This window comes from Rhyacophila brunnea, unplaced genomic scaffold (genome assembly GCF_057557595.1).
Source record: "Rhyacophila brunnea isolate RB1 unplaced genomic scaffold, BYU_Rbru_1.0 scaffold_22, whole genome shotgun sequence".
Taxonomy (NCBI): domain Eukaryota; kingdom Metazoa; phylum Arthropoda; class Insecta; order Trichoptera; family Rhyacophilidae; genus Rhyacophila; species Rhyacophila brunnea.
The window spans coordinates 20,487,732-20,512,511 of NW_028232882.1; the positions used below are offsets into that span (position 1 = coordinate 20,487,732).

At 34.5% G+C, this 24,780-nt stretch overlaps 1 protein-coding gene across 1 annotated transcript in view; it reads left to right on the forward strand.

Annotated features, from left to right (window-relative positions):
• The first annotated feature begins 11,369 nt into the window (after nucleotides 1–11,369).
• The window catches only part of spd-2 (centrosome assembly protein spindle defective 2), a 57,163-nt gene continuing 43,752 nt past the window's right edge, over nucleotides 11,370–24,780 (forward strand). The window contains exons 1-7 of the mRNA XM_085949455.1: nucleotides 11,370–11,578; nucleotides 11,730–11,915; nucleotides 12,761–12,885; nucleotides 14,256–14,326; nucleotides 20,144–20,548; nucleotides 21,880–22,028; nucleotides 23,099–23,241. Of these exons, the coding sequence (XP_085805581.1) occupies nucleotides 11,746–11,915; nucleotides 12,761–12,885; nucleotides 14,256–14,326; nucleotides 20,144–20,548; nucleotides 21,880–22,028; nucleotides 23,099–23,241 (1,063 nt within the window). The 5' untranslated portion in view covers nucleotides 11,370–11,578; nucleotides 11,730–11,745. The remainder of the gene's footprint in view (nucleotides 11,579–11,729; nucleotides 11,916–12,760; nucleotides 12,886–14,255; nucleotides 14,327–20,143; nucleotides 20,549–21,879; nucleotides 22,029–23,098; nucleotides 23,242–24,780) is intronic.

Below are 24,780 nucleotides of genomic sequence, written 5' to 3' on the forward strand. Positions count from 1 at the left end.
ATAATGAAGACATGTCTTATAATCAAGAGAAATAATTTTTTGGACAAATTTTATATGCTCGTGTGATATGAACAATATGATATATTAAAACTACAAAAAACAATTCTAAGCTAAGTTGTAACGAGTAATTTATAATAGATCCGTATTTTTATCACAGTTTTTTGTGGATAAATTAAAAGTTTTAACACTGATTCAATATTCGTTTGCTATGCTTAAAGAATTATTATACGTGAACCAAAGATAACCAAAAGAAAAAGAGAAGAGAAAATAATAATATAAAACTAGTATTTTTGTAATGTAATAATTGATTGTATTGTGAAAAATTTCCATAGTGTACTTTATTTAGTTACTTGAAAGCAGGAGAAAAACGAAATAGTACAAAATTGTTCTGAAGCCATTGATTGCACCTAATGTTTAAGTCAGTATACAAAGAGATGTACAATATTGAATTAAAATAATGTAATATTTAAAACTATCCTGTCATAATAAAATTACCATTTTGTAGAGAGATTCTGTATGCCTTTGTATAGTTAAAACATTACCGCTTTTAGTTGTCAGCGGATACTGTTTTTGTAGCTAACAGCTCGTTTCTTGTGATTTAAATTATAGAAGTGGATCCGTTGATTTAGATATGCAGTTTGCCAATATTGTGCTTCCCTCTATTTTATGTAGCCCTCCTATGCTTGAAAATATAATAAATATGGATTAATTTGATGATGTTGACTTTTATTTATTCCATGTTTTAAATTATACAGATTTAAATTTATATAATAATATGCAAACAGTTTGCCAACACAATGGCCTAGCGGGTCCGGCAAATACACATATTGTTTTTTAATTTGTGTTTGGAGTCAGAGTATGGACCTAATACGTTGAGCATGTGCCTGTAAATACAAATCTGTTAATTCAACCTCCGGCATTTTCCGGCTATATGAGGTGTACGACACCCAGTAAAACTTAACTTTTATTTAATAAACTATTTCTTTTATTCAACGAATAATTCACAGGATTTGAGAAATTCTTAAATCATGTGAGTTAAAGAATGGTTTATAAAATTAGGAATACCTACCTGAATGTTTTGTTCAGTTTTCATATTTTTCGTTATTTAATCTCCAATTTTTATATTTGTTTATGGTAACCGAACACAGGTGAACTTAATATTTCTAAGTATAATGGGATAGGTGCAAGTTGCGTTTTATGAAGGGGCGCATTTTTTGTTACTGCTCCAGATTCTAAAATATATTGCTACACCCCTGGCTGAAATAATATCTTGGTTGGTTTGTATAATATGTTTATAGAACTTATGTTGACAGACTTGGTAGAGCAGCCATGACTCATGGGATTCATCCCGTTGATCTTCATTTAAAAGTGCATGCTGTCTTATATGTTTATCAGTAAATTATTGAAGATGAAGCAAAATTCATCTTCAAGTGGCATGAGTAAGACTATCCTAGCAATTTTTTTCGGTTACTCACATCGCCTATCTCCCTCCAACAAACATTCCTCGTTACTGATCCAGAGACCTCAGTTTACCACAGTTGGTACTCGTCATATGAAGCGTCTAGTTTCAAAAGCCCCCAAAACGACTTTTGACAGTTCTGAGAAAAATGAGAAAAAGTCATATCTATTGAATGCGTGAAATTTATGTTTTTATTATTTGATTTATACACTATAAAGAGTATAATATTTAGTATCCCTTACTCACTTTTTGCATATTTTACTGAGAGAATATATTAAAAATCAAATGATTTTCGTTTTAGGGGACTTTGAAACTAAACTAACGTTTTAGGGGCTTTTGAAATTAACATGTATGATTTTAGGGGGTAATGCATGGAGGGGCGCATGAGGAAATTGCAAAAGGCGTCCTGTGTAACTAAAATTAACAATATAAATTATGTTAACGACATAGAATTTACTATTGCATACATACATATTATATAATTAAAAATATTACAAATAATAATGAAATAGAACAGTACGCGAGTGGAGAACTACAAGGTTCTAAGTGTTTGTCCTTGGAGAAAGAAAAGTAACAATGAGGCAGCTTAGAATACTACTTCATTGTTGGGTTTGTTTTTTCAAGGACGAACACTTAGAACCTTGTAGTATTCGGCTCGCGAGTAGTCTATACTTATATATAAAAATGAATGTTTGTTTGTCCCCCATGCGTTCCTATACCATTCATCTGATTGCGATGAAACTTTGGTGAGTTATTATATGCACACCCGCGAAGGTTTTTGAATTGGAAAAACTATATTTTTCTTCTTCTTCTTCATTATATCTTATTTTATTCGTATGATTCCTATACCATTCATCCGATTGCGATAAAACTATCGTCAGTTGTTGTGCGCACACCCGCGAAGGTTTCTAAATTAGAAAAATCATCATCATCTTCTTCTTCATCATTCTATCTTCTTTTATTCGTAAGGTTCCTATACCATTCATCCGATTGTGATGAAACTTTCGTCGATTATTTTGCGCACATTCACGAAGGTGTTTCAATTAGAAAAACCATCTTCTTCTTCTTCTATTCGTATGCGTTCTTATACCGTTCATCCGATCGCGATGAAACTTTCGTCAGTTGGTGTGCGCACACCCGCGAAGGTTTCTGAATTAGTACAATCATCTTCTTCTTCGTTCTATCATCTTTTATTCGTATGGTTCCTATACTATTCATCCGATTGCGAAGAAACTTTCGTCAGTTATTGTGCGCGCACCCGTGAAGGTTTCTGAATTAGTACAACCATCTTCTTTTTCTTCTTCTTCATTCTATCTTCATTTACTCATATGGCTCCTATAAAATTCATCCGATTGCGATGAAACTTTCGTCAGTTGGTGTACTTCATGACTATAAACATTTTAAATTATATATTTGTCCAATATATTTTCTGATTATTATGTCGTCTCTGTTCTGGCAGAACACACTAACTGGAGAATACTAATTTTGAGTAATTTGACTTTGAAGTTGTTAAAATGTTTGAAATTGTCTATCATGTGAGTTTATTAAGTATTCGTAAAAAGGATGATTTTAAAATAAAGACTGTTTATTTATTAAGTAGGTTTCCAGACGGAAAAGTTTGAAATAAGGAACATTTTGGTATAACTAACTCAATATATCATTTTTTCGAATTAGTGTCTTCTGCCAGAACAGTGACGATGTGTCGATACTCGATAGCTCCATTATTAAAGTAGATGTATTGAAAATCGCCAATAATTCACTGTATAAGTACCCTCAATTTGAACTAAAACACAATTTGAAAAACGTTAATGTAGTGTTTCACACTGTGGATAGGGGGCCGTCAAATACCCTAGCCCAGTGGTCGGCAAACTCATTAGTCAATAGAGCCAAATATCAACAGTAAAACGATTGAGATTTCTTTTGAGAGCCAAATTTCTTAAACTTAAATTATAAACGTAGGTAGTAAGTAGGTACACTGCTAATTTACTGAATTAACTTTAGTTAAAGTTTTAAGTCCTAATTAAATTATAGGTAGGTACGCTGAATAAAACTGAATATAATACGTAATAATGATCTTATTTATTAATAAAAATTAAATTGCAAGTCAGGTATCCATAAAATGGAATCATGACAATGACTGACAAACTCAATGTGAATACTGGCCTTGCATCTCCTTGTAAAGTTTGGGTAAGTCAGGTTCTTTGTTGTTGATTTAATTTTAAGCACGATTCCAGGTTCTCATCAATAAATCGATTTCTCAATTTACTCTTGATTTCTTCTCTTGGAAATCTTTTTACTAACCACAAAGCTTGCAATATTAACATTGTTGAAAGATTTTATTCAGTACCTAATCAAATACAGAACATTATTTTTCTTGACTCTTCTCCTCAGCTGCTTTCTTCCTTTCATGATCGACAGAATATTTAGCGCAAAATTACGAGTTTTTAGTTGTAGTATTGATACCAGATGGAAATCTCCCACAGGAGACTACCTCAAAGGGCGGACCGAACCATCATATTTCCCAAAATACCACAGCCTACGTCCACTCTTCGCGGTGATCGCAACCCTCGGCCGAGCGGAACCCGTCTCCTTGAAATTCAAATTCGTCAAAATCCCGCCAAAACAGACGCGGTCTATCAAAAACGGCCGCTCGCGCCGCCACTAGTCAATCCGTCGGTAAAACAGGGAGCTTCCCGACCGACGGATAAAACAGGACGCCGCGAATCTGGCAGTTGGATCTGGATGGGCGCGAAAGCTCTCTCTTGCCTGATACGTCGACCAGCCAGCATCTCTCTTACATCAACCGCCGAACCAGCAGCATCGACCGCGAAATCTCTTCTCGCCTTCGCTCGCCTCGGACGCGAAGCCAAGCCAGCATTCCGGACAGCCCGCCAAAAAAGACCACATCTGACATCGGCAGATCGCCACGCCGCAAGCACTGACTCGCCTCGGATGCCAAGCAATCAATCAGCAGCCCAGCCGCGACACCACGTTGCAGCCCGTCAATTACCAACCGACCGCCAACGACGACAATAACCTGTATCTGTAACGACTACCCTGCAATACGATGAAATAAACCAGCCTTGACCAAATACCCCGTGCGTTTCTGTCCCCCACCCCCGCTTTGACCTTGACGTTATCACGGCCTGCCATCTCCGCTTCAGAGCGCGCAGAAGGCCGGTGATAAGTTGGCGCCCAACGTGGGGCGGAATTCGGCATAAATATTGTAGCTCTCTAGACCAGTGTTCCCCAAACTTTCGACATCTGTGTACCCCTTCTATAATTTTCGTAACACTGAGTACTCCTCGTCAAAGAAAAATGCATATAAGTACTTCAATAACAATCAAAATATATTTATATATTCCTTTTGTAGTACATAAACAAAATAATAATAAACGAAAAATAAAATTCATTCATAATAAAATATAAATAAAAGTTATATTATAAAAAATAACATTCATTATAAACCATGAGAAGGATGAAATTATTTATGTTGAAACGACAGATCATCATAATTCGGTTCCCTGGTTATTAATTTTAATCAGAGATGCGTTTTCACACCCAAAAGACTGTTCCTTTTTTTGACTTAATTTCTACAAATCGTCGCTATAGGATTTGTTTCCCGAATAGACCAAATGTCAATTTTTCAGGAGACGAAAAACAAATTTCATTGTCGTATATTGAAATATCAGTAGATGTATCAATCATTCTTTCTACACTGTATGATTGCAACATTATCTAAGAATAGATTCCAAGAATAATATACTGGTATAAATCAGTAAATGCACAGAAAATGCGTTTTATTTACAAGTACTCGTTGTGGATATTCGGGAAATTTTTAGCGCTCTCTCAGAATAATGGATATTCGGGACAAAACATGGACGTTCGGGACTTAAGACCGTAGCGTATTGCTGCACGGCCCACGGATTACTGAGTGGTTAAAAAGTACGCACCTCAAATGTTATATTTATTTACACGATAATTGGTAATGATTAATTTTACTATTTAAATACCTAATGATCGTAATAACCCAAGTTCGTAGGTAATAATAACATGCGGCATTCGCTTTTTTCGGTTTTTTTCGTAATAAGTAATAAAATAGTTTTTAATAATCTTTTTTTTTTATTCAACAAATAATTCACAAGATTTAAGAATGTACCATTCTAATTATTGAACATACATAATTTTGAAAATCCCTTCTGAGAAAATATATTAAAACCAATAGAAAAAATCTTTTTGAAAAAAGTAAGACACCCGGCAGGAATCGTCCCTGCATCTCCTGGGTTTACGACCAAGTCCACGAATTATCCACTATGCTACGAGGTGACATACTTATGACGACAAACTTTAACTATTGGCCTGTTAATACCTGCTCATCAGTATTCTTCAAAATCAAGCGACTATTGGCGATCGGTTTTTGTTTATTAAATAAAAGTAGGTATCTACTACTTCAATTACTAACCGACGTCACGGATTTCTCCAATATTTTATGATGGTACTTACTCGTACTTGCTAACAATTTTATATTAATACTTTTTCAAAAAAAAAAAAAAAACTATGTATATATATCTGTATATTATTATACCTATATATTTCTATAATTAACAATTAAACTTATTACAAACCACCAAATAAATATTATATATTTACTATTGGAATGACAACACAAAATAATAGCATCTATAAATTAATTACCATTGGCTGCTAATATTAGGTAGGTACCAATATCCTAAGTATATAATATTCCCCAAATAAATAGTTACTAACATACATATTAAATTAAATTAACTATCAGCGCATTCAAAAATAAATCATAGCATCGCCTTTATTTTCATAGAAATACCTAGATTAAAAGTAAAATAAAGACAATGTTTGATTAATAATAATTTGAAATAATAATTATTTTTTACATCATAGTAGTTGCCGGGTCATACTGTAGAATTCATATAACCATTGGGATTTTGTGTCATTTATCAAAACAAAATGCAGTTATTTAGGTTAAAATACTCACTTCCATAACTTTACTATAAGTTCAGGGCAAACTGGTGATGTATCAGCTATAAACGATCTCTTCAAATTAGATGAATTCACTATTAAAACAATAGTAACTTTAAAAACAATATCAATAAGACGAAATTTGAAAGAGGATTCCAGACGGCCGAAAAATATGAAAGTGGGCGTGATTGTTTTAGAGCTAGACAGCGTGAATGTGGGAGCGAGATGCACGGCGTCAGCGCGGTTTGATTGGCTAAAAGTCATATTCGGGAAATAAAAACTCAGCCAGAGATTTATTTCGACCGAAATTAACTTGGATATTCAGGTACGAATAGTTGGACATTCGGGAAAACAACAAGGAGTAATTGTAACTTAACATGGCGTATTCGGGTTTTTCAAAAAAATATCTCTGTTCCTAGATAAAAAAATATTTTTTTTATAAATGATTTCGGTAGAGTTCGATAAAAGAAATTGAACTGCATTAAAATGTCGATTTCGACAAAAATGGATATTCGGGAAACAAATCCTATAGCGACGAAATGCTGAAAAGGCAACTTCACATAGATATGAAGTTGGAAAAGGCAAGATGTATTTCAGGAATTTCTCTGTTAAAAATGGATACACATGTTGCACTTGCAACCTAAATGATGTTTAAGTACACTCCTTATATATTTTTTGCAAGAATCCGTCTGAAGCTAATAATTCCAACAATTGCTCTTCGTCCGCATGCGATAAACCTTCTAGCATGGATGTTTTAATGCTTGTTGCACCAGGCGTAGCCATAACCCGGTGCAGCTCGTACCCCCACCAAACTCTTCCCGTACCACACTTTGGGAAACACCGCTCTAGACCAAGCGGGTAGCACAGCCGATATTATTTAAGTAATGTTTTAGCATACTAGGTACACATGTCCAGCATGGTCGCTGTTCACTTCCAATCCGCCAGTCGCTGATAACACGCTCAACGGTTACCGCCACTATGCCTCCAATTTAATAAAAACTAGAAGAAACTGTACAAATATATCGCGGTGTATTGTGAAAATATGTAAAAATATTTATATGAAGAAGAAAAGAGCCTATGGGACTAATTTACATTCTCCTCCTTGGCCCCCCCCAATAATAAATCCTGGGTGCGCCACTGAGCACAGCAACTGACGAAAGTTTTATCGCAATCGGATGAATGGTATAGCAATGCATACGTATAAAAGAAGAAGAAGAAGATGGTTGTACTAATTCAAAAATCTTTGCGGGTGTGCGCACAACAACTGACGAAAGTTTCATTGCAATCGGATGAATGGTATAGGAACCATACGAATAAAAGAAAATAGAATGAAGGAGAAGGAGAAGATGATTTTTCTAATTCAGAAACCTTGGCAGATGTGCACACAATAACTCACCAAAGTTTTATCGTAATCGGATGAATGGTATAGGTATAGTGTACATATAATTATATATATTCTAGTTAGTGGCTGTCCCTACTTTATATTTTGTTATTATGCATTTTTAAATATTTGTATAGAAAATAATAAGTTGGTAAAACCGGTCCTGATAATTAATAAAATATGTGAAAAAAGTATTTAGTCAACGTTTTCAATGGTAAGCTGTAATTATTTTAAATCAAGTAATTTTATAATCAACAATAGGGACAGTATGACGAGACACCACTGTATAATTGGACAAATAACACGCAGAAATTGTCAATATTCACTTGCCGTTTTTGGCGTTCGATATTGACTTCCCATATTTATTTTCTTTCTAAGCGCTTCCTTGACTCATCGGGCTTACGTTTTGACAGATTAATCAGTTCAACATTCATTATACATATCGAAAAATACTATTAACCTACAGAGCGATCAAAACGAAGTCACTTTAATTTTGTTCAGGCAGACATATTGAAATCCGTATTACATGACCATCAGAGCAGCCGCTGATTGGCTTATTAATTTTAGGGGGGTTTGAAATTCATACGAAAACTGTTTTAGGGGGTTTTGAAATTAAGCCTAATTTTTGATAATAAATATTGAGGGTTTTAGGCATAAAGCCCATCAAGACGGACGAGCGGGCGCAATCGGCCTAAGAAGCGTATATTCATAACCATAATCACACGCTTCTTGCCGCGCATTACCCTTCACCTATGTAATAAGGGGCCCAAGAAGCACAACATAATTATTATTACAGCGCCTCTCATAACAAAGCAATAAAAATATTACCTATATTATTTCTCGGGGCTTGTAATTAAATATCGGACACGCAATAACTAAACAAAGCGTACACTATTCTTAATAATGGCTTCTCGCCCGTCTTATCGACGACGCTTCGAGCAGCGTGATTTTGCTTGCTGTGTTCAATGAATGGACTCCGTTGTATTTTCGTTAAATCGTATCGCTGAGAAGCGAAAAACGGTGACTCATGCGGCAGGCGGGGCACAAGGCATCTTCAAATCCAGTGTGCGCTAGCGTATTTGATTACGTTGTATTTTCGATGATTTACGCGCCACTTGTAGAAATTTTGCGGGAGCGCCGCACTCGCTGCGTCAATGGGCTTTATGCCTTAGGCCGTTTTTGAAACTATAACTTTGTCCAACATATAGTGGACAAAAACATAATAACTATCTCTAAATAATTATATGTCTAACTCAAAATTTTATGAAAACCGTTTTAGGGGCTTTTGAAACTAAGCGCTTCATATTATGATATTCATTAGTTAACAATACGTCGCCATAGGATTTGTTTCCCGAATATCCATTTTTATCGAAATCGACATTTTAATGCAGTTCAATTTCTTTTATCGAACTCTACCGAAATCATTTATAAAAACAATATATTTTTATCTAGGAACAGAGATATTTTTTTAAAAAACCCGAATACGCCATGTTAAGTTACAATTACTCCGTGGTGTTCTCCCGAATGTCCAACTATTCGTACCTGAATATCCAAGTTAATTTCGGTCGAAATATATCTCTGGCTGAGTGTTTATTTCCCGAATATGACTTTAGCCAATCAAACCGCGCTCACGTCGTGCATCTCGCTCCCACATTCACGCTGTCTAGCTCTAAAACAATCACGCCCACTTTCATATTTTTCGGCCGTCCGGAGACTTCTTTCAAATTTCGTCTTATTGATATTGTTTTTAACGTTACTATTGTTTTAATAGTGAATTCATCAAATTTGAAGAGATCATTCATAGCTGATACATCACCAGTTCGCCCTGAACTTACAGTAGAGTGTGGAAGTGGGTATTTTAACCTAAATAACTGCATTTTGTTTTGATAAATGACACAAAATCCCAACGGTTATATGAATTCTACAGTATGACCCGGCAACTACTATGACGTAAAAAATAATTATTATTTCAAATTATTATTAATCAAACATTGTTTGTCTTTATTTTACTTTTAATCTAGGTATTTCTATGAAAATAAAGGCGATGCTATTATTTATTTTTGAATGCGCTGATAGTTAATTTAATTTAATATGTATGTTAGTAACTATTTATTTGGTGGATATTATATACTTAGGATATTGGTACCTACCTAATATTAGCAGCCAATGGTAATTAATTTATACATGCTATTATTTTGTGTTGTTATTCCTTACAATAGTAAATATATAATATTTATTTGGTGGTTTGTAATAAGTTTAATTGTCAATTATAGAAATATATAGATATAATAATATACAGATATATATAAATAGATTTTTTTTTTTTGAAAAAGTATTAATATAAAATTGTTAGTAAGTACGAGTAAGTACCATCATAAAATATTGGAGAAATGACCGTGACGTCGGTTAGTAATTGAAGTAGTAGATACCTTTTAATATATTTTCTCAGAAGTGATTTAAAAAAATTATGTAAGTATGTTCAATTATTAGAATGGTACATTCTTAAATCTTGTGAATTATTCGTTCAATAAAAAAATAGTTAATTACTTTAAAACTATTTTATTACTTAATCCGAAAAAAAATCAAAAAAGCGATTGCCGCATGTTATTATTACATACGAACTTGGGTAATTACGATAATTAAGTATTTAAATAGTAGAGGTAATTATTAACAATTATCGTGTAAATAAATATAACATTTGAGGCGCGTACTTTTTGACCACTCAGTAATCTGTGGGCCGTGCAGCAATACGCTACGGTCTTAAATCCCGAACGTCCATGTTTTGTCCCGAATATCCATTATTCTGAGAGAGCGCTAAAAATTTCCCGAATATCCACAGTGAGTACTTGTAAATAAAACGCATTTTCTGTGCATTTAATGATTTATACCAGTATATTATTCTTGGAATCTATTCTTAGATAATGTTGCAATCATACAGTATAGAAAGAATGATTGATACATCTACTGATATTAAAATATACGACACTCAAATTTGTTTTTCGTCTCCTGTAAAATTGACATTTGGTCTATTCGGGAAACAAATCCTATAGCGACGAATATAGTAAGTATAATAAGAGACTTAGTAAAAGTTTTTAAATACAAAGCATCTTTTTATAACTACGTATACCCTTGCCTTTTTGTAAAAGGTACAAAGCGAATACAAAGATTTTGACAATACATTAGATTTTCAATACTTACTTAATAATAAAAAAACATTTTGCATACATAGACGAAGTTGCTAACAAAACCTAAAATAATACCTACCTACCTACCTAGTTAAAAATATATCCTATTTCAGGAAAAAATTCATTTTAATGGTAGCAATAATGTTCGATGCTGTCGAGCAATATTTTCCTTGAGGTACCTACTTACTCATTTATAATTTAAAATTTGCATGTCTCGGATTGATTTTTTTATACGATTAGTTATTTTACCTATAGAAAAATTAAATTAAATTATTTCCCTACCTATAAATTCATAGACAACTTCTCACTATCTTATATGTGTTTATGGTACTTTGCCAGCTGATTGAACGGTTTTTATAAATTTAAAAAATATAACTTTACTGTAGTGACTGGATGTCAAATACTCAATTATACAAAAGTTTCATGTCATCGTAATTAAGGTTATTAGAATTATGAACCCTGTATGAAACTACTACACTAGGATAGGGCAATTAGCTTTCGCAATAATTGTTATTTCATTTTATACTAAAATTGTACGAGAGTCCTTTCAAACAAAAGGTATGTAATGTATTCCATCCAAAATTATGTCAATGTTTTTTTTCTTTTTATGTTTGTATTCGAAGATCGTATAGTTTTATTTTGTAATTGGTAGATATATTGAAAACTTATTGAATTTAATTTGAGTTATGCACGTTGATTAATTTTGCAGTTTCGATTTTTACAATATGAACGGCAACTATCCATCGAGTGGGATCGGTTATACTCTGAAGGCGCCGAAAACGCGTAGATCTGTCGAAATTAGACGTGCGATGCAGGACATACAAATTAATGAATCCTTACCGAATTCTCCACGTCCGCAAGCCACCTCCACAGTGGAAAGAAGAGCTTATGACAGGTAATCGGCATGTTGATAAAATCAAATTATAATCGTATTATATTGAGTCTAATGGTAAAGATACAGTATGTGTTCCATATCATCACAAAAATTTGAAAAACGGCTCATGATCCACCCTTTTTAATGTAAAAATCAAAATAAACGATGCTACGTGATATAATATACCGTCACTGTTCTGGCAGAAGACACTAATTCGAAAAAATGATATATTGAGTTAGTTATACCAAAATGTTCCTTATTTCAAACTCTACCGTCTGGAGACCTTCTTAATAAATAAACAGTCTTTATTTTAAAGTCATCCTTTTTACGATTACTTCATAAACTCACATGATAGACCATTTCAAACATTTTTACAACTTCAAAGTCAAATTACTCAAAACTAGTATTCTCCAGTTAGTGTATTCTGCCAGAACAGAGACGATACCTAACTCAAAAACATCTGGGCCAATAGTGATGAAGTCTGAACAAGTTAGAGACTACATTTTTGGTACAAATTTGGTCGAGTTTTGTCGGTACAAGTTGGTTATGGGGAAGCCAGGCGGAAACCGCGCTAATTGTCATAGCCGATTTTGGCAAAATTCATGAATTTCAAGAATGAAAACCTAACCTAACCTAAACTAACCCAACCTAACAAATAATCCAGTATATCGGCTATTTTCAAAATGTGTTTGCCGCTGGCTTCCCCATAACCGACTAGTACCGTTTTATCTAAAGTTACCATTGTTACAAGATAAAACTTTTCAAAAACAATGCACAAAATAAATGTTCAGACTGTAGCGCTGGATAGGCTCACTCGCATTGTAACATGAATTGAAAATTAGATAATGTCAGTATTATTTTTACAGTTTAATGGATCCATACGCATTATCATCGGAAGAAGTACAGCGTCAAAAAGATCCAACTGGACAGAGTGTCACATTTGGCAGCTATGAGTCTTCGTTGGGGATTCTGGATGTGGATGCTTTAAAAGGTTTTAATCGTTTACTATAAATCGTATTCTTTAACACAGTCAGTGCTCAAAACACGCCTGGCCTGTGGCCTTTAGATACATATACATTCACTGCTGACCAGTTAATTACCACATTTAATTATCATGCTAATTGCTACACGCCAGGCATGTCTTGAGCACTGACTGAGTTGTGGTAATTAACTGGTCAGCAGTGACTGTGTTAAGAGTCTTCTCCGGTCTTTGATGTTGGTTGTCACCTCTGATAACTCATCATGGTTTTGGTCTATCTGAGGCAATTCCTTGGCATCCATGTTCTACAGTGTGACTTCTATATCAAGTATTCTATGTCACCATGGTTGTTTCTGGAACTAAAACTCTCCCGCCGCATGTACTTTGCTGGTTTACCTTGCGTCCATAATGCAGTGTGTGTGTTTGATATTGCGTGGAGTTATATTATTATTAACATTCAAATGCATAATCCTTTGCGGAAGCAGACAAAATGTATTATTCCAAATGTAGAAGCATTGTGAGGAGGGAAACGGGAAAGAAAGCTTTTAATTCCTCTCAATAGTGCCAGAGATAAAGTATCTGCTATGACAAGTCAACACGCAAAGATCACGTGACGTAATAGTATCAATGCGCAAAAACCATGTGATGTAAGAGTGTCAGACTAGTGTAGACCGATGTGGGCTTCCAGTGCTCACGCATGCATGTGAAACTTATGGCCTGAACATGTTGCTAACAAAAATTCTGTAATTAAGGGTTGCACAACGTGGCATGGAGAGGTGTATATTAAGCATTACGCGTCAAGACAAAACAGAATGAATGGATGAGGGAGTATGCAACGTAGTTAAGTATGCCAAAATCCTTAAATCGAGATGGGAAGTATATAGAGTTTACAGACAGATGTGTGCTTGACAAATGCGATAATCCAGCAATAACTGAGGGAAGGATTGATGAAATATTAAGTTTTAACGGAATTATGTGGTAGTGAAAAACAAGGAACTGAAAAGAGTAGAGTGAGCTTGAGGATCCTTCATCCAGCAGTGGATGAAAACAGGCTGATGATGATTGTGGTTTTAATATTATGATATCCGACATATATGAATATATTCACGATTTGCACGGTTGGGCAGCATAATATTGCTTTGTGGTGATGAACCGTGAAACACCGAATTTATCATCACACTGGATTCTAACCAAATCTGAATAATCTGTATAATGCATAAATTAGTTGGGTTACAACAGGTTTGTTTTTGAAATTAGCATTTAAGGCAGTCCATAGAGTGAATTATAGCCGGTAATTGTTCTTTTTGGATAACTTTCACCTATTTGATTATTCATTAGCTGTCAAGTTAGAATGCTTGTTTATAGTAAAAATATCATTGCAGGAATTGGCGATGAAGCATCACAAGCTGCCACCAGTCGTCGGTTGACTGCATCTACTGTTGATTCTAAATCGGTTTGTAAAATGCTTACATTTTCTTTTATTTGCTGTTGTTAAAAGAATCATCCTACAAACAGTTTGCCACAAAGACATTGAAGAAAATTTTCTCTAGAAGAGCTGAAAAAAGACTAGTAAGAATAACGATTAAACCGGCTGCACGTCAAAGAAGTTTGTGTTGAAGATTCATTTGTAGGCAACTTCACACAATATTGCTCGCATCTATCAAAAACTGGTTACATGTAAATTGTACGTAAAACATTTCACCTTGGCACAGTTCGCCGTGAGCTTTCTTATCGGAAAGAGATGACCGTATTCTATACGGTCTCCAATTTTATTAGATATATTATATATTAATATGAATATTAATCTTAGATTATAGATACATGTAGACGCCACCCATTACATTGTTAAAAGAAGCTGCTTGCCATGCATTTGGTTTGTGGGCGAGCGAACGCATTTGTATACAAATGTTTGAGACCATAGACCATTTCGCTGGTATTCGCCCAAAGTGCTCGCACTAGACGCTCAGAATTAAAATATAATTTTCTATTTTTGTACGTTAGATAGTATTTTTAAGCGGTCAAAATGCAACCAATAGGTAAAAATATCCATAATGTAAGTTATTTTAAAGAAACACTAGGTCACTTGATATTAAAATATATAATAATATACAAATAAATTATCACGAACATGTATCAACTTACCTATGAAACGTAATACCATCTTGCTTATCAGTACGGCTAGCACATTTTCATACAACACACAGAACCATCTTTTCTACTTAATTAACTAAAAATATTTACCACTGACTTAATGTTTAACACAAAAAATAGCAATTTTAGCAAGATGCGCTCGTACGTTATCGACGCTTAGTTAAGCAACAAACTAAGATTTGGCGGCGACACTATAGCAAATCATCTCACACATCTGTAAACCTTTTACCTTACTCTAGCGCGTGTCGCAGAGATTATAAGGGTGCCAAATACTTTCTCACCCGCACTTATGCATCGTTTTTGTTCAGGCCTTGATATTAATTCAATTTTAAAAGCTGATTTTGGCAAAATTCATGAATTCAAGAATGAAAACCTAACCTAACTAATAATCCAGTATATCGGCTATTTTTAAAATTTGTTACTATTTATACGTAACCATTAAATCTAACTAATATGTTAGGTATAAAATACATATTTTATACATAAATACATGGTTTATTGAAATATTTTCAAAAGGAATATTTTTTATATTTAAACATATTGACCCTAAAATTTAAATGGGGAAAAAGCATAAAAATATGATTATTATAAAGATACTAGCTGACCCGGCGAACTTCGTACCGCCTCAGAATCAATAATCTTGTGTTAACTTATTAGCTTAATTAAAATACTCAAAATGAATTAAGTTCAATAAATGTGCAAAAATCAAATCAAAATGAAATAAATTACATAGTTTTGGTTGGTTCAGATTTCGAAGCATGATAACTACCAAGTTAATCTTCAGTTGTAAATTGTGCGGTGGCAAGCCAGGCAAATCCAATATGTTTAAAAATTCAGTTGGATAGTTGGTTGCTTCGTCTTCGTTTATTATACAGTCGATAGATTTGAAGGAATGCATTGGACCAACGATTTGATTTTGAATTGTGAAGTTTAAGTGATCCACATCTTTGTTCTTTGCCGCAAAAATTGCTCGTTCACTCAACCAATTGTGATTTTTGTGGTTAGCAATGACGTTCGGGAACAATTTGTTGATGAGGTCGTCCTTCGCTGAGACGAAATTTCAAAAATTCAGCGGAAAGGAAATCAATCCGTTCGATTCGTCGACAGGAATACGGCAGTTACCGATAGTCAGCAATTGCTTGGAGAAATCTTCGGCAGATGGATCGTTTAGCAATGCAACTCGCATGTTCGTCGTCAGCTGAAGTTTCTTAACATAGCGCCACAGAGTCTATGATTTGAGGCAAGCGTTCATTTCATCAGCAGCGGTCGATCTTGGAATGACTGGTAGTGTTTGGCGGAAATTGCCAGATAGTAGAATCATTGCGCCACCAAAACATCTTGAGTAATTGCGCAGATCTTTCATAGTTCGATTAAGTGCTGCCAATGCGCATTTGTGCGCCATTGTGCATTCATCCCAGGTGATGATTTTACTTGCTACCAAAACTTTGGCCATTGCTGAGTGTTTCGCAATACTGCTTGTCGGTGTTTCAGTCGTTTGAAGGTTTAATGGCAATTTCAACGCTGAACGAGCCGTTTGGCATCCTTCTAACAACGTGGCCGCTATCCCAGAAGAAGCAACTGCTACAGAAATTTCGGATCTCGCACAAACAGTGGCCAAAATCAATGACATGAGAAATGTCTTCCCAGTTCCACCAGGCGCATCGAGGAAAAATAAACCACCATTTCCATCATCAATTGCCTTCATTAACGTATCGTACACTTCCTTCTGTTGGGGGTTCAACATTGGTACATTTGATCGAACCGATAGGTTCAATGCATCTCGATCATATTCACGTTCACGTTCCAATTCTCGATTAAAAGCGTCATTCATTCCACTATGTGGCGTTGACATTCCTAACTTGACTAATAAACTGCCGCACATGAGATAACACATGTATTTGATCAAAAGCAAAGCCTGGTTATGTATCTCCTCATTCACTCGAGATAGGGATTCTCTGAACTGACACGAATTCGATGTAAAATGTCTTCTGACATGTCATCCTTGTACTTGTTCCACAGTTCAGGTGGACTTGATGGGAAGCATGTCGAAATAATGATAGCAAATAATGTGCGTATCTGACTTGAAGATGCAGAAACAATTGCTACAGCGATTTTCATGTCCCAATGAATATCGTTTTCAAGCAAATTGAGCTGTTGACATGCAGCACGAAATGTTGGACACACTACACCACTGACAGTTCGAAGTGATTCAAATTATGTTGGCCCACGAACATTTACCATCAACAACCGCAAGTAGAAGCATTCGTCATTCTTCGGATGAACTGTGTAAATGCGACCAAGAGCATCATTAGAATGCACATCCGGATGATCAGAAACCGCATCGCCTTGCTTCCGACGTTAAAATTTCTTCGATGAAGCGTTCCAAGTGTAATAACGTGGCATCTCACAGTAGAGCAACGTTCATGCAAACGGAACGCTTTGACTAATTGAAAAGAAACTGGTCAATGTTGTCGCTGGAGGTGTTACAGCACGTTGAGCAACATTCGATGAATTAAAATAAACGCGTTGACCATTCTTCAGATTCACCGCCAAATGTACAGCAGTGGGATGACGTTCATGAATGGGGAATGAGAAAATATGCCAAATTGCTTCATTGCAGCTCACATATTGACAAATTTGATAGTGCGTGATTTCATCGTTGGTATTGGGAGTTTGAACGCCAAAAACCACAATATCGCTGCCTTTGGTGACATATTTGCAGATGTATTATACTCATGTATCAGAGATGGCGGTGTATACGGATTTTTTTTGTGATTTTCTTACTTTTCCAATGCGCGAGGAAGCTTCTCGAGGCCGAGACGAACAAAAAAAATTCACCGAGTTCAGTCAATCAGTTCTATATCATCAATAGACATCATCAAAAAAGCCGTTTCATACGAAATGTATAAGAAAATGAATGTTCTTCATAATTTCTTTTTCTGTGAATTTTTCCGATGTTTTAATAGTTATTCTGCCATTCAGGGCGGAGACAAATCCAACAAATTAAAGATCATAAAAATAGGTCCAGCCGTTTTTGAGTTATAAAATAAATGGTGTAATTAACCCGACTTTGTTTTATATAGATAGATAGATTAGATCTTCTGGTTCGCAGCATTGTAAATAACACTGGAAAATTAATCACACAATTCAAAATTACATAATGAAGCAATTATCGATACGCGCACATTCACAAATTTGATAACCTCACAAAGTGAACATTTTAGAAGGCAACTTATCGTTTGAAAATCACGATCAAAATCGCTATTTGTCTACAACAAAGTCTTTCGGTATTATCTGAGGCTGAACTGAATCAACTGTCAAAAACGCCATGTTCATACTTTCTTTCTTTTGTTTGTTTGTTTATTGTTTCTGTCATGTATCAGAGATGGCGTTGTATACGGATTTAAATTTTTTGTGATTTTCTTTTGTTTTTGTATGCGCGAGCTCCATCTTTTAAATTCATCGATATCAGTCAAAAGCCGTTCGATACAAAATGTATGATAAAATGAATTTTCTTCATAATTTATTTGTTCCGTGATTTATCCAATGTTTTAATAGTTATTCTGCTATTCGGGGCGGAGACAAAACCAACAAATCAAAGATCATAAAAATTGGTCCAGCCATTCTTGAGTTATAAATGGTGTAACTAACCCGACTTTGTTTTATATATATAGATGTAATGATCATTAAGCTTCATTATCATTTTCTTCAATAATATCAGGTAAATTGTCACTGACCTGCTCAGATGTTTCAATTGACTCATAAAATTCTCTATAATACGGTGAAATGTATTATAGGTTTATCATACTGATCAGGGACGGCTCTTGTATAGGAGCAAATGTGCACTGATCTCCCAAATTATTGTATAATAATATGTACGTATTCAAATACCTACATATTGTAATAATTAATTATTTTAAAATATCTTTAATTTGTCGCCTGCCCGCTACGCGCATCACCGTACGTATTTTTAACCGGCCGCTGAGCTGGATGTATGTATACATGTACGTCTTTCATAGTATTTGTTGAATGTTCGAAAGAGCAACTGTACTGCCGACCGTAGACGATTTTTTGCATGCTGCCGATATATTGTACCTCACTGAACGTACAATTTTTACCTTGCATTGTGCAATGTCCTCCCTCCTAGTGCTTCAAGTATAACCGATAGATGCCGCGATTGACTGGCGCGCTTATAATAATAATTATTATTATTTTACGTACGCATGAAGTAGGTAAAAGGTTCCCGCGCAGTATTTAAAAATACTAGGTATATTATTATTTCATACGTTATGAGGTAAATGCTCCGTTGTATGATGCGCCATATTAATATTGAATCAATCAAAATATTGATTAGAGTAATATTGTGATCATTAAGTTAGGTACAGCCATCTCACCATAAAAATACGATTTTATAATTATTTTACATTTCAAAATTAAACACTGAATAATTTCAATATAAATCTACAGCAAAGTAAGTCAGTAACATAATACATACAATATACCTACTTATACTAACTATTATTTTTGACGTTGAATGTCTTTCAAATCAGTCCCATTTGGAGTGCAATTCTGGAGTTGGGGTGTACAAAAGTTGCAAATTTTTAACACAAGTGATATCCCGTTTGAAAATTAATGATCCATGCCTAGTATTTATAAAAATGATACAGCGCGTATATGAAAATAATGTGGGATGACAAATGAAGATTTTGCGGCTTTTTCTCAATGACACATATCTAAAATACTTACATCAGTTACGATTTATGGAAGTTACGAGTGGCAAATGTGGTAAATATGTCAGCACGTCATATCAAGTGTAATTAGGTACAATAAAAATCGAAAAACGTGTGTACCTATTGCCTTTTGCATCATACTTATCATACCAGAGGCTTAAACTTTGTAACTTTGGCAACAAATAAATGCTGTCCGTGAATGTAAGTGTCGTTTAGCATACGCCTACCTCCACCACGAAGGCTATTGCAGATTTTTTTCCAATACCATGAAAAGAAAAATGCATGTCTTTATTTGCACTCCCTAATTTTATTATCACCGGCCGCCACTGATACTGACGTAAGGTGACAATGATTTGAGACTTATATGTATCATAATATTTATTTTCCAGCTTTCGTTCAATCCTCGCGAGATGTCAGGCAGATCGACATTTCTCCGTCCTCAGCTAAGTTTGTCAGGAAACACGGATATTAATACTGCACTCAAAATGGCAAATGGGCCACCGAAGAGACCCCAATCCCAAGCAGTGCTCAACAGATCGATTTGCGTCAAAGACATCGTCAGGGAAGCGGAGATGCAGAGCCGAGCCGTTGATGAAATCTTGAAATCCAGCTCCGATCCGGCCGTAGCGAATATCCGCAAGTCACTGGATTTGTACAAAGACGGAATCGCCAGCATGAGAAATGATCAAAGAGCTAACGAATCTTGGAATTATGGCTCCCCTGAAATGAATACCAGCAAAGGACTTGCAAATAACTCTGATTTCAGAGACTCCATGTTTGATCCCGCAAATAAGGTACATAATGATTTTTTTTCCTGAAGCGTTAAGTTGTATATTTTCAATGAAGAATGTTACATTCTCAAATATTTTCAGTTAAAATTTAAATTAATTCTTGGATTATTGCCATATTGTGTTGACCGGATTTTAAAACATATTTTGTTATTAGGAACTATAATAGAATAAATTACCAGGTGGTAGTGCCCATCTGTCAACATTCTTGTTGGTGCACTCAATGTGTTCAAAGAGAGCGTGCTGTGGTTTATTGAGTTACAGACAGATAAATCAAGACAAAATGTATAATGCATGGCTTCCCAAACTATGGGTCGCGACCCACCAGTGGGTCGCGAGCGAATATTGAGTGGGCCTTCGCCACTGTATACATGAATTAAAAAAATAGGAAGTGATAAATTTGATATTTCATTCAGCTATTTATAATTCCTAAAAATTCAAATAAACTTAAGTAACGGAAAATATTGTGATAAAATAATAACAAATATACAAAACAAAATACAAAAATATACAATACAAATATACAATATATACAAAAATGGAAAAGTGGTTGAATTGTGAACAAAGTGATGAAAATATAGAAGATCTTTTATGTGACAAAAGTGGCAAGGAGTCTGACTTCCGAACTCCCTCAACGAGTTCGCATGAAACCGAGCGACGGAAAGTTGTGAGAAAATATGACCCTGCATATCTAAAACTAGGATTAAAAGTAACTAAAGTTGAAGTTGATGCTAAAACTGTAATGAAGAAAAATAAGAAACAAATACATCCTTCCCATTGAAATAACTTTGTAAAAAAACCTTGCAGGTGTAGGTATTTAAGTAATACTTTTTTTTTTATTTAAGCTGTGTTTATTATTTCAACAGTCTTTCATTCATATTGGTAACACTTATAAAAAATATTTTTTTAATTTCAATTAGAACAAATAAGACAGCATTAAGTAGTTCCACGACTCGCCACTAGGGAATCTGAGCATTACCAATATTTATGCCCTCTTCTAAGACAGCTAAGAGGTGGGTCCCAAGATTGGAAATTTTTGTTAGATGGGTCGGATCCCAGTCAACTTTGGGAACCACTGGTATAATGTAATTTCGGCGAGAAGGACATTTGTATCAGTAGCTAATCGTTGGAGGATTTGCTCGGTAAGTAATGGACGTGTATTTGAATTCCACTCGGTCCAAGTTTCTGAGTTCACGCTATGTACTCTATATGTATTAATTTTTCCCCGCAGTGGAGTAGAGACCAACAACTCTAAATTGCGGGATGGTCTTGGCGCTAGTGTCGCGATTTGAGTATTGCCAGTATATGTATATGACAGTGTTTTGTATTCGTTTTAGATAAACATGTCGAAAGAGGAACAGTTATGGATGAAAGAATACGGAGATCTTCCAATTTACCCTCAGCTGAATATAAATGAGACATCAATAGACAAAACAACTGGAGAAATATTTGCCATGTCAGGGATAAACTGTGGCGTTAGTGTCAGGTAATTAATTTTATTCTTTTTGGTACTACAACAGTATGTATGTGGGTCTAGGCTAGGGTCGTCATATCGTAAGAAAAAGCATCGATACTTGCTATGCTTCAAATACATTATCATCACGTTACATGCTGTCACAGTAAGTTGAAACTACTTGAAAAAATAAGTCGTTTTTCTTTGTATTTAAAATGTTATCAGACTGATGCCCCCCCCATCCTGTAGCTAGGGGATCCTGAATCCCGGGATCCCAAACTATTTTCAATACCTATGAATCCCAGGATTGGTAAACATAATTCTGAAACTTTCGGGATTAATTATTTTTATTAATTTTTATGGAAAATAAAATAAAAACGAAAATATAACAGAAAAAATACTTTTAATAACATATAACTACATTAGAAATAAACTGAGTTTGAGTGAAGTTTGATTTATTACCCATGTGTTGCCAATTCATTTTATTTTTTCACATAAGTTAATAAAAATGAGGAAGATTGGAAAAAAACAATGCTTCGCACTTTCAACAAAGTGATTCCACCATGATCTCATACGGAAAGGCCATAAACCATGATTTACTTTACTATTTTTAATCTCACTAACCCATTCATTAAGTCTTTACTCTCGAAAACAGCAATCTCATATAATAAATGTAAACTCTAAACACAATATTGATTCTACGAAATCTTATAAATGAAAATCGTTTAGATTTGTAAATAGTTTAACATAAATTTAAAATTCCACATAATATGTACGATTCTGGTAACATCCGTGATATGAATTTGAGAAATAGAATAAATAAATCAATAAACATTTAGTTAGACGTTTCTACCAGAAATTGCTATTCTGGAGACCCACTGGTCACAGGGGGAATCATCGGATAATAAATAACAATTTTTTGCTGCCTTATGCAATTGTAACAACATCAGATCGTTCAAAATATTCTGCGGAATGACTAAATTTGTTGCGCCGTGCCAACACGTGACGTGATCATAATGTAATCGCGTGTTTATAGTTAAATCAATACCTTATTTAAATAGATATCGGTGCTAGTATTTATCTGTTATTCTCTTCAATTTCAGGTCTGACGCTACAAATGCCGCCGCGAACGTGAGTAAGATGTCAGTAGGAAATTATTTTGGCGGGAGAAGCGAAGATATTGTAGACATTATGAATGCTCGCAGTCCACAAAAAACGGGACCGCACCCGCCACTCTTTGATCCAGGTAAATAAAACAGTATTAAATTTGTCATATTAATTCTGTTCTGTCAATTCTTGTGGGGCAGGCGTATAATTAAAATAAAATAAAAAACATACATACATTAGTGGCGAAGGGTGGAGGTAGGCTACTAGGATCCGACATAACTAGTGAACATTGACCCATTCCAAACAGAATTAATTTTTCAGGATCGCTTAAAAAGTCACACTGATTACTAAAATTGATATAACTCATGTCTTATTCATTCAATTCAAATAAATCTTTTAAATATTTATAGGTTTTGAATTTTTCTATTGAGTATTTACATTTTAAGTAAACTTTGTGTATAAGTGGAATGAAAAAAACATAGTCAAATATAGTTTTTTGGGTTTTTTTAGCCTTTTTTTATACAAAATGACATAGACAAAAAGTCCATGACAGAAGTAAATAATAAAAGGAAGATATACTAAAACTGGAGCTAAATATAATACTCTTCAAGATATTTAGAAAATGGATGGCCATTTTATGTTTTTTACTGTCTCAAACACCTCATACCTAGGGAACTGATCATTATTTTGACAAATTTAAATAAAAATAGATTTTATAAATCAAATATTTCTAAAAAAATGTATTGGACTGTATATAACTAACATAAAATGATAGCTACTTAATTATATTATTAAGTAATTTCAATTCCTGCATCTTCATCATTTCAATTTTCATCATATCCTGCATCCTGTAACACCGTTGGCGCCGATAGGGCGCGATGGGTTAAACATTGTCAGTCATTCGTATTTGTTTTTATTGAACTTAAGACTACAATAATTTACAGATGGTGTTGCTTGATTTTTCAAAATCAATTAAATCTAGCCAAAATTGAACCATAATAGTTTTGGTATGTTATGGGCGATTCGACAAAATAGTGCACACTTTTTCATTCGTACTATCAACCAGTAGCGAAGGGTGAAGGTAGGCTGTTAAGATCCGATATAAATAGTCCACAATAAACTTCGTCAGTCATACGTATTTGTTTAAATTGAATAAAGTCTATAATTTACAGATGAGTGCTTTTGAGACGTTTTAGAAGATATCACATATTGTGTGAAATTGCACATATAATATGGACATATTTGTTTTAGATCAGTTTTTGTTATTCAACACCTCATATATATTTTCATTTTTAACCATTCAAGAATCTAAATGTCTTAGTGCGTAGCATTCTTGAATATGGGTCGATTATCTGGTGTCCTTATGAGTCCTATAAGCTTATTTTAGAACGCGTCCAGAAAAAATTTCTTCGATGTCTGTATTTTAAGACATATCGCGAGCCGAATACTACAAGGTTCTAAGTGTTCGTCCTTGAAAAAACAAACCCAACAATGAAGTAGTATTCTAAGCTGCCTCATTGTTACTTTTGTTTCTCCAAGGACAAACACTTAGAACCTTGTAGTTCTCGACTCGCGATATGTTTCAAAACCCGCTATAACACTTTTTTGAAATAATTAAGATATATATATCGTTGGATTCGTTATTAAAATCTCTACATGAAAATTTTATCGCCGCTTT